This window comes from Mesocricetus auratus, unplaced genomic scaffold (assembly GCF_017639785.1).
Source record: "Mesocricetus auratus isolate SY011 unplaced genomic scaffold, BCM_Maur_2.0 Super-Scaffold_4256, whole genome shotgun sequence".
NCBI lineage: Eukaryota > Metazoa > Chordata > Mammalia > Rodentia > Cricetidae > Mesocricetus > Mesocricetus auratus.
In genome coordinates, this window is record NW_024429182.1 from 76945266 (window position 1) to 76956649 (window position 11384).

The window sequence follows — 11384 nt, forward strand, 5'->3', positions numbered from 1 at the left end:
TCAAAGTTCAACCACACAGATGGAAGTAAGGGACTCAGCTGAGATACATCAGGGTTGAAGAAGGCAACACAGCATTCCTGCAGGGCAGCTGCTGGTCTCTGGCACCCTCCCACATGACAGAAGCAAAGGCATGCTTAGGGACAGGTGCTCAAGCAGATGAGGAAAGGGGCTCAGGTTCAAACACAGGCTTAATAGACTTAGATGGCTATGGAAAACAAATCTCTGGGCATGTCTGTCAGTGGTTATCTTAGGTTAACTGAGGTGGGAAGACCCACCCTGAATGTTGGCATCATTCCGTGGGCAGGGTTTCTGGACTGAATAAAACAACAGAGAACAACCTGAGCACAAAATTCATCTCTCCCTCCTCCCTGACTGCAGGTGCTGCATGAGCTGCTTCCACGGCCCCCTCCACCATGGTGGATTTCAGGTGCTGTGAGCCTGAAATTAACTCTTCTTTCCCTAAGTAGCTTTTGCCAGTGTTTTTCCCAACAACAAGAGAACTAATGCAGAGTCTGAAATTCAAGGTACTTTAACCAGATCATGCTAATTTCCCATTCTTTACTGTACTCACGACAATAACCTCTTAAGAATCGATACAGGCCTGTAATCCAACAGGACGTTGAGGCAGGAGGATTGAGAGTTTGAGGCCAACTTGGGCTACCAAGAGAAACCTAGTCTCAAAATTTTTTAAAAAGTAGGTAAGTGAGAGGGTCTCGGTAGGTGGGTAAATGTGCTGGATGTGCAAGGAGGAGACCCAACCACTGTAAGGGGAAAAAGGAAAGGTCAGGTGTGGTCATGAGTGCCCATAAGCCCAGCCTTTATGAGGCCAGAGACAGGAGACTCACTGAGGTTTGCTGACTGCCAGTCCAGCTACAGATGCAGTGAGAGACCTGTCTCAAGAGAATAAACAGAAAAACCTCATGACGTCTTCCTCTGGCCTGTACTCGTGTGTTTGTATAACACACACACACACCAAATAAATAAGTAAATAGAACGGAATCAAGGATGTTTTATTAGTGTTCTTTGAGTAGAACTTAGGAGAGCACTGAGCTTCCTTCTATTTGAGAGTCAAGTTCAGAATTCAAGCTATTCTCCTCAGGGGTCAAAAAGAGTCATAGCGTGTCTACACAACACCAGTGCCCAGCTCTTCCTGTCTTGCTCTCCAGGATTACTGCACACACTATTTTGGGTTCAAACTTCTAAGCAAAGAAGAGGGCTTTCTCTGGAACTCCCACCTCCTCTCAGGATATGCAGATAGTCTCTTCTAGACAGTTCCAGAGAACAGACACACCGTCTCTCCAAAGCTCCAGGGAAATAACTGAGGTAGTTACAGGGCCCTTCCAATTTTCTTTGGTTAAAACCCTCTCAAGTGATGCTGGTTTTCATTTATAGGACAAGAAATTTCCTTCAAAATTCAAATATATACATTTTAAGCAGCTTTGTCATAGAAAATAATCAGCCAGTTTATAGCAGGTTGGAGTTTATTGGGAAGAGACAATTTTAAAGATGCATCTACTTCATCCGTGTGTGTGAGTCTGCCTGTTTATATACACATCACATACATGCCTTGTACCTGTGGAGGCTGCCCTGGAACTGGAGTTATATGGCAGTTGTGAGCCGCTAGGTGGGTGTTGGAACTGAACCCAGAATCTCCACAAGAGTAGCATGTGCTCTTAACCTCTGAGCCATTGTTCCAGTCTCCTTTGGGAGAGATTTTAAAAAACAAAAACATAGGTTTAAGTAATAGGTAGGAGGGTGTATCCAAACGCTGAGGAGTCATTCAAAGTAAAGAAAGGGGACGTCCAGATGTGGGTGTGGGCTTCTCAAGAAAGTCATGCTTAAATATCTTTATCACAGCCATTTTGGTGGCTTGAAAGTTATACCTTAAAAGATTTACAAGGCACTTAAATGAAATCATAGGGTGGCTCCCAAGTTACATGGGATACAAATGGTCAGGTACAACCTTAAGTCCCAGGAGCTACAGAGGAAGTGGGTATGTGTTTACCATAAGCAAAGGTTTACAGTCTCTCTGGGAAAAAGTAAGTAAGACAGCAATGGAAGGTCACACAGGCTCAGACCTAAAGCATGTTTCACTACTATTTTAACTTTTTTTTATGTGTACTTGCTTGTGACCTCTTGTCTGCAAGATCACAACATACATGCAGTACCTGGGAAGATCAGAAGATAGCATTTTATTCCCCCTATACTCGTGTGTGTGTGTGTGTGTGTGTGTTAGAATTCTTGACTTGGTTTTGAGAGACTTCAACCAGTCTCTTGTGTGAGGGTCTGCTTTCCCTTCTCATGTCCCTTTAATTTTTTTCCTGTCTATTTTGCCTAGATGTGGCTTTTATACTGTATTCTGCAGTGTCAATGTTTGAACATCTTACCATGAAACACAATAGAATCATTCTACAAGACTTAGAGTAATTACACCACACACACTAGGAAAGTATGTATGATTTATTATTTGTACATCATCCTCCCTCACACCATGTTATTATTCATCCAGGAAATCAGAGAAAACCCCATCCCAGAGGCCAGATTTCTAGGTTCCCTCCATTTGCTCAACCAAGTAGTAAGCAGATGCATCGTTTTTTGTTGCCTGAGCAAAAACAACATAAACACACACACACACACACACACACACACTTTCTGATAGCATTACTTCATTTTCCCTAAAACAATCACCTCTCACTTTATCCTAACTCTTCAGACCTTATTTCTGGGGCTTCAGAATTATTACATGACACATGCATGACCAATTAGAATGTTCCATTCCCCTGGAGAAAGAGAAAAGACTCAGCTGGCTCAATGATGATGCTTGGATGGTGTTCTTAAAGGAAGAAGTCTCTTCTCCCTTGATTACTGAGCTAGGATGCTGTGATCTGGGGTGCTGGTGGCCCGTTCCACCAAAGGAAAGAATGAGGCCAATGCAAGCAGGTAGCTGAGCTGAGAAACACAGGTGACGAAACTCAATCCTGATGACATCATTTTTGTCCTTGGATCCTGCTTATTTAAAGGCAACTACTTCTGAGCTGTCTAATCACATGAGCCCATGTAATAATTTTTTTCACTTTTTTAACTCATGCCACTTTGGGTAAGATTTTCAGTCACTTGCAACCAAATGATCACTGGCTGATTCACAAATCTGCAACCAAATGAGACTTCAGCACACACCCCTCCAACTCCCTTTCCCAGTCCTCAATAGATCCCCTTATGGGGATCCTGCCTCCAGGGGCCCCGAGGATAAATCCCAAGTCTATAGGGGTTTGCATGAGCCAAAGGCATAGGGGTCACTTCAAGATGCGGATGCTCATTTTTTGTTCGATGTTCATCTTCTCTAAGGACTGGGGAGAGATGGGTTTGGTCAAGTCAAGAGGCTTGAATCTCAACCCTATGCATCTCACCTCCTCCCCTGGAGTCCTAGCATCTCCCAGTATGCCCCAGGTCTCTCCCATCCTCCAGTGAGCTTTATCTCCCATGTCCTTCTATCCTAGGGGCTCCTGACCTCCACTTTCCTAACCTTGGTGAACTCCATGAAAGACACTGCCCCATCACCGTCTTCATCAGCTTCCTGCACTGTGCGGTCTGTGATGCTCTCCAACTGCTCATCTGTCACCTGAACTCCAACCATCAGCCGGAGAACCTGGGGGGCAGAAGACGAGGCAGTCATAAAGACGAGCTGCAGAGACTGCTCCTCCAGCCCAGTCCTTGCCCACATCACCCCAAGTTATGACCAAACTTTGCTCACTCACTTTTCATCATCAAACTCAATTTCCCTGAAGCCTCTAGCAAACACTGCCCCACACTGCGTCACTGTCTAGTCTTCCACATGATTCCATCTCACATTTCAACAACTAATGCGCCTAAACCTAAACCTTACAGCCCAACTGACATCCATCCTCCATTCCACCCCACTTCACCCTCCACCCTAACTCCTTCATCCATCCCAGGGTCTTGGCACTATTGACATTTAGACCTAGATAACTCCTTGTTGTGGAAGATCGTCCTAGCTGTTTTGATATGCATAGCAGTATCCCTGGCCCATTCTGACTAAGCATCATTTGTGTGATTTCTTCCCAGTAGTGACAACCAAGTATCTCCAGGCATTGGTAAATATTCACTCAAAAGGCCAAATTAACCCCATGTTGAGAATATGAACTCTACTCCCAACCTCATATCTACTTACTTTCTACCCATTCATCTAACCAGCCACACCCAACCCCATCCAGTCCCATGACTTACCTAACACACAATCATCTGCAACCCTACTCATCTCTCTCTCTCTCTCTCTCTCTCTCTCTCTCACACACACACACACACACACACACACACACACACACACACACCATCACCACCACCACCACTCCATTTAGCCATCCTGCCCTGCCCAGTTGGTTTCCTAACCTGTAGCATTTCATTCCTGGAGATCTTCCCATCCCGATCCAGATCATAGAGCTGAAATGCAACTGAAAAAGGAGGGGGGAAGAGGAAGGTGAGGCTCCCTGAGTTAACTTTAAGTCCTCATCGGGCTCACATGGCCAGTGAGAGGTTACTGGGCCTCTCCCTGGTGTGGGTAAATCTTGGGGTCTCACTGGAGCAGGTTTCACACACTCACAGCGTAGTTTGTTCATTCTGCTGTTTAGGGGTTCAGGTTGCTTGGGGTCTCGGATTGTTGCATCATCCTCATCTACAGGTCGAAAATGAGCCAGGACCCTGGCAAAGCCTGCGAAATCCACTCTCTGACTCCTGTAGGTGCAGGGATGGAGAAGGATAATGGTCACCTAGACTGCCACCATCTGTAGCCTCCCTCCCTCCCACATTCCACTCCCCTCAGCCTGCCAAGATTCACCCGTTGGGGAAGAAGCTGTCTATAATGCGGTCCCCCAGGGGGTTCACAGCCAGCGCCCCGATCTGTTGGAGGTCTAGGCGGCTGTGAAGACAAAGCAATAAGGCAAAGGAGGCAGAAGGAGGTGTCAGAGAGGGGGATGGGGCCAGAAAACCAGTGGCAAATGATTTAGATCTGCTCTGTTCACCTCAAGAAGCCCTTTTCCTCCCTGTCCAGGGCTTGGAACCGGTGGTAGAGGCGGAGCAGGCTGGCTTGCGAGACTGTGGGAGAGAAGGAGGTAGGAAGAGCCAGCGGAGGACTCGAAATCCTTATCGCCAGATCCTATGTGCATTGGGGTGCGCTGCAGAAACACCAGCTCAGGGGACATGGGCGGGGAACCAAGAGGGCTTATTCTCACCTGTAACTTCCCTTTCTACCCATCAACTTTGTATAACAGGGTCTTCCACTTCCCCACCCCCAGCGAGGCTTCACCCATTAGGAAGAGACTGACGGGTGGGATGCAGGGAGGGAGAGTCGTTGCCCTCACCCCAGGCACAGGTCGGGAGTCAACCCGGCTGGAGGAAGCTTGACAAGGAAACACTATGTTGGAAACTCAAGAGGTTCCCCCAGTTCCCAGGTTCATCGAAGTCAGCCCCCTGCATCTGTCATATGCTCTGCCTGCATCCTCTATTGGAGCTTCAGGATGCCTGAGCGAATCTGATCCATCAACCCGCCTCAAACTTGGCTCTCAAAGACTTTAAATTCCTGCCGTCCTGGTCGCCGGGATCTTGGTTTCCCAGCTCCAGAAACGCGAATTCCGGGGCTCTGACTCTGACTCCAAGTTCGCTAAGTCTCTGCGATCCGGGATACTCAAGCTCCATTCCGGGAACCCCCTACACTACACTAAACCTCCTGTGCCCGCCCACGGACTTCTGGACCGTCCCTACCCCCACACTCACAGCCGGTCTCTCTGCGAATGTGGTCCACGTCGGGAATGAGCGCAGCGTGGGAGCTACGCGAGCCCATAGTGGAGCCTCCGGTAGAGGCTAGCAGCCAGGGGAATGAGCAGTCCTCTCCTCCTGTACAGGAGGCGCGGCAGTCCAGTGGCCCCAGGGCCGAAGGTCACAGGACTGGCACGCAGCCAAAACCCAGGCGTTCCTTGCTTGCCACCTACGACCCTGGAGAACAGAAAACAATGCCCGGGGTAGCAGGTCAGAGGGGAAGGCTGAAAACAGCCAGTCGTTTCAGCCCGGAGATTGAGGTCGCCAGAGGCTGGGCCACGCTAGGGCCCCGCCTTCCTCACTCCAGGGCAAGTCAGTTTTCTCCCAATCCTCCCTAGACACAAACCCAGCCCACATATCATGCTTGGGTCTATGGTGTTTTCTTTTGTTTACATAGGGTTATTGTGTGGCTGAGCCAATTCTTAAGATCCACGAAGCCATGTGACACCAACACTTAGGAAGTTGAGGCAGGAAACTAGGCATGAATTCGTGGCTACTCTGAACTACATGAGTTCTAAGTCAGCCTGGCTTCATTGTTTGACTTGCCTCAAAACAAGCAAATGTGCAAGATTTATCCCAAATCCAGATTCCTGATTTCTCTCAGAAATCAGGAGTTCTGGGACTCGTCATGTAGCTCAGTGGGACAGCAATTGCCTGCCATACAAGCTCATGGTCCTGGGTCTGACCTACTGTGGTGGGCTGGGAAAATTCCTAGAAGTTCTGTTATCTCGAACTGGAGGCTTTGTTATAGTGCCCATACAGCCCATGTTTTCTCCCAGTGCGCCCTGTGGGCCCCAATAGAATGACAGGTGTGTAATGACTTGGGCTACTGACCAGTGCCCAGGACTAGCAAGTTGAAGCTGTGACTTGGCTTAAGATACTAAAGACAGTAACAAAGCCTCTGGTTTATCAGGGTGCACTTAGTGTGCCCATGCAGGACTTCTCACTTGCATGTGTTTTGTGAACATACACTGCCCTATTTCCTATAGCTATAAAGGAACACCACAGAAGAGATGGCTCAACAGTTTATAATACCTGCTCTTTCAGAGGACCTATGTTTGATCCCCAGCACCACAAGATAGTTCACAACTGTCTGTAGTCACCAAGGACCCAATGCCTCCTTCTGACCTTAGGGGACCCAGGCATGTTTGTGGTACACAGACATACAAACATGCAGGCTGAACACCCATGCACATAAAAATAAGTTAAAAAAGAAAAAATAAGACAAAAATTTAGGTGTGTTGTAGTATGGTGTCACACACCTTTAATTCTAGCAGAGGAAGGCAGACACAGGTAGATCTCTATGAGTTCAAAGCCAGCTTGTTCTATACATCAAGTTTGAAGCCAACCATGTATACACAGTAGAACCTGTCACAAAGACTAATTAATTAATTAGTGTGAAGTAGTACATACCTGTAGTCCCAGCAAATGGGAGGCTGGGGCAAGAGAGCTATCCAGAGTTATGGGCTAGCCTGAGCTACATAGTGAGTTCTAAGCCAACCTGGGAAACAGAGTGAGCTCCTGACTCAAAAAATAATGAAAGAAGAAGAAAATCAAAGTCAAAGCGGCCATTCAGCACTGAACTGGGAAAGTCAAGATCGGGTGGCTGTGTCTGGAGTGTCCTTGATGGTGATGTCTCTGCAGAGTCCTACAGAGTTCGGGGTATCACATGACAACACCAACAGACCATCCCAGTTCCATGCTCCCTTGTTCTTCTCACAAAGTCACAGACCCAACCTCGACTGATGCGGCAGGCCTGTCATCCCAGCCACTCAGGAGGCTGAGGCAAGAGGATCACAAGTTCAAGGCTTTCCTGTGCTATAGAGTGGGTTCAAGGCCAAGCTGGGCAACTTAAATACTGTTTCAAGATTTAAACGTAGCAGACTGGAGAGGTGATTCAGTGGGTAAGAGTACTTGCCGTGAAAAAGTGAAGACCTGAGTTCAAATCTCTAACATTCACAAAAAAACTGCTGAGCATGACCACATGTGCGTGTAATACCCATGAGTGAGTTCAAACACACACACACACACACACATTTTATTTAATTTTCTTTTGTAAAATAAGCAGAGTGAAGGGTGGTGGCACTCTTGAAGAGTGCTTCCCAGCAAGTGTGTGTGGCCTTAAGTTCAGTACTCAATACTGCAAAAATAGGCATCTAGTTTTGAAACTACCCTATTGTCACCCTGTTTGTATATATGTACATTTTCATGGAGAGGGTGCAGGCATTTCATTACAAGAGTTCAAGTTCATATCCATTTGGGAGAGAGAAGCAGTCTATTAGTTTCCATCCTGAGACCTGAAAGAGACTCCAAAGAGACTTGAAAATATTGATCTAAAAAGTGGTTGCTTCTCTTTCAGACTAAGTAACTGACAGAATAGATGCTTGATTCAAGGACTAAAGAGGGTGGAAAGCCACCCTCCTCCCCCACAAAGCTCAACAACTCTCCAGGCCAGAACCCAGGAAGCAATGAGTCCCTGATCCTGGGTAGAAGTTACATCCAGCCAGAGTGAGAACGGGGTCTTCTAGTCTTGCTCTCTGAGTCAGTGCTGGACTCATGAGTCATTCTAGTGCAATGGTCAGCCCATGCACACAGCTATTCGCTGAGCATTAGGGAACCCTGTGCAGGAGACATTCCTGTTCCATGCAAACAAGTGGTATTTACACCAATTCCACAACGCACATGTGCCTCTCTCTCTCTCTCTCTCTCTCTCTCTCTCTCTCTCTCTCTCTTTCTCTCTGTGTGGTGTGTGTGTGTGTGTGTGTCTGTGTCTGTGTCTGTATGTGTCTGTGTTACTGAGATGCAACCCAGACCACTGTACATGTGCAAAAGCTATACCACTGAGCTACATGCTTGGCTGAATTTTTTTATTTTATTTATTTTTTCTACTTTAAGCTCCATAAAAGTTGTTAACTTCAGCAGGTGAGATGGCTCAACCAGTAAAGGTACTTGCTGACAAACCTAAAGACCTTCACTTGATCACCAAGAGCCATGTGGTGGAAGGAGAAAACCGGCTCCTGGAAGTGTCCCTCTGACAACTGCATGTATGCAGTGCCCTGACACATACATACAGTTTTAATTTTTTTAAGTTACCTACCATGCCTGATGATGTTCCAGTCAGAAAAACAAATGTTCACAGGGCGGTGGTGGCACATGCCTTTAATCCCAGTACTTGGGAGGCAGAGGCAGGTGGAAATCAGTGAGTTCAAGACCAGCCTGGTCTACAAATCTAGTTCCAGGACAGCCAGGACTGTTACACAGAGAAATCCTGTCTTGAAAAACAAAACACAAAAAGAAAACAAAACAAAACAAAAACAAATGTTCAAGAATACTCAGGAAAGCATAAAGCTCTTACCATTCAATGACCATGACAACTAAAACATGAACAGATGGGCAGTGGCAGTACATGCCTTTAATCCCAGCACTCGGGTAGCAAGGGAGGCAGATCAAGGTCAACCTGGTCTACAAAGTGAGTTTCAGGACAGCCAAAATTACACAAAGGAAAGAAGGGAGGGAGGGAGGGAGGGAGGGAGGGAGGGAGGGAGGGAGGGAGGGAGGGAGAAAGGAAGGAAGGAAAAATCTTAATGTCAGGGGTACCTCCCTATGAGTTCCTGACGCTGAGGCTCCTAAAACACAAAATATAAGCTGGGCAGTGGTGGTACACAACTTTAATGCCAGCACTCGGGAGGCAGAGGCAGGTGGATCTCTGAGTTCAAGGCCAGCCTCATCTAAAAGAGCTAGTTCCTGGACAGCCAACATTACACAGAGAAACCCTGCCTCAAAACAGTCAAAGAAGATGTATAAATGTCCAGGTAGATGCAGAAAAAGATTTTCAACATCACTGGCCATCAAGGGATAAAGAATCAAACCACAGTGAGATAGTACTTCACACTCACTGGAATTACTAGGACTAAGACCAACAAAAACAAAAGAAACTTGCAAGTCTTAGTGAGGAAATGGAGAATCAGACCCCATGCATTGCTCATTCAAGGAAAAATAGTGCAGTCATCATGGACAAGTTTGAGATTTCTCAGTTAGTAAAAACTACCACGTGATAAATAATCCCTTGAAAATAATTGAAAAGTGGGTGTTCACTAGCCAGCAGGCACAGCAGCCAATAGAACTACAATGTAACCCAGTCCTATACCTCCTGGGCGGTTTTGCCTGGAGGATTCTTGAATCAGCTAATCACAGAGATGCTTACACATCCATAGTTATTGGTGCTCTGTTCACAAAAGTCAATACAGGAGCCAGCTTAGGTGTTCATCAACACATGAGGATGAGGAAAATGTAGTGTATCTGTGTACAATGGAATTTTATTCAGCCATAAGACAAATGATATCATGGCATTTGTGGAAAAGTGGGTAGAATTGAAAATTATTACATTCAATAAGATAAACCAAGTTCAGAAAGACAAATACTGCATGCTTATTACATGTATTATTTATCTAGTATGGGAATTGTGTGTGTGCACATGCCATTGCATGTATATGAAGGTCGGAGGATGACTTGAAGCAAGCCATGAGGATCAAACCAGTAAGCAGTGTTCTCCATGGTCTCTGCTTTCACAGAGCCTTAACAATTCTGCCATCTCCCATTGGCACCACAGGTTGAGGACAAAGTCTTTGATCTTCCACATGCTCCCAACCCTGAAGCAGTGCCTTGTCACTAGACCATGGACTGTAACCTCAGAGACCATGAGCCAAGATGGACTCTTCCTGCTTTGACTTGATCCATCTCTGTTGTTTTGTCACAGTGATGGGAGTCTGGTATTAACCATAGACATAGGTGGTTTGAACATGTAAGTACTTCCCAAAGGCCCTACCTCCTGCTAACATTCACACCATGGATTAGTGTAAGGGGAGTTTTTCAAATAACCACATGGAGGCTCGCTAATTATGAAAGCTTGGCCAATATCTTAGGCTTGTTTTTAGCTAGCTTTTATAATTTAAATTAACCCATTTCTATTCACCCATGTACTACCCCGAGGCTCGTTCACCTCATCTATGTACTTTCCATGCTGCTTCTTCCACGTCTGTCTGGCGACCTCTCTGCCTCCCTACTTCTTCCCAGCATTCTCTCAGCTCTGAAAATCCTGCCTAACTCTTGGCCAATTACATTTTTATTAAACCAATCACAGTGACAATATAGCCACACAATGTAAAGGAATATCCCACAGATTAGGCTTTAGATTTTTGAGGGGACACAAACATTCAGAGCAGGGTGGATGCATCGCACACAGAAAGCCTATCCTATAAGCCATCCACATCGGGCTGACCACCTAACATTCCTAACCCTCTCTCTTCCTCTTGCCCCCTCACCTCCCCAGTGCACCTCTCTATCGCAGCCCAAGGGCTCTTGGAAACCAGTGAATCTCACCAGTGGCTCCCAGTTAGGAAATTTCTGCCTTTCAGTGTCAGGAACCAACCTGAACCTATATTAAGAAGAAAAGAGTGGACCTGCTGAAAGCCTAAGGGATGTCTAAGGGAACATGCTTTGGATACAGCTCCATCCAGGCATTCCAGCCTTGTCATTGGGTGCTGCCACTTTCTCCC

At 46.4% G+C, this 11384-nt stretch overlaps 1 protein-coding gene across 2 annotated transcripts; it reads right to left on the reverse strand.

Moving 5' to 3' along the window:
• Window positions 1-2445: 2445 nt before the first annotated feature.
• Window positions 2446-6054, reverse strand: Chp2 (calcineurin like EF-hand protein 2). Of its 2 annotated transcripts, none has more exons than XM_021229194.2 (7): window positions 5788-6054; window positions 5037-5109; window positions 4853-4933; window positions 4619-4749; window positions 4408-4469; window positions 3524-3646; window positions 2446-2949 (listed from the first exon to the last, which is right to left on the reverse strand). In XM_021229194.2, the coding sequence occupies exons 1-7, from the start codon at window positions 5852-5854 to the stop codon at window positions 2863-2865; spliced, it is 624 nt and encodes a 207-aa protein (XP_021084853.1). In that variant the 5' UTR covers window positions 5855-6054; the 3' UTR covers window positions 2446-2862. The 2 variants fall into 2 exon arrangements, with proteins under 2 accessions (XP_021084853.1, XP_005064513.1); XM_005064456.4 differs by having other exon boundaries at window positions 2446-3347; window positions 5788-6050.
• Window positions 6055-11384: the final 5330 nt, after the last annotated feature.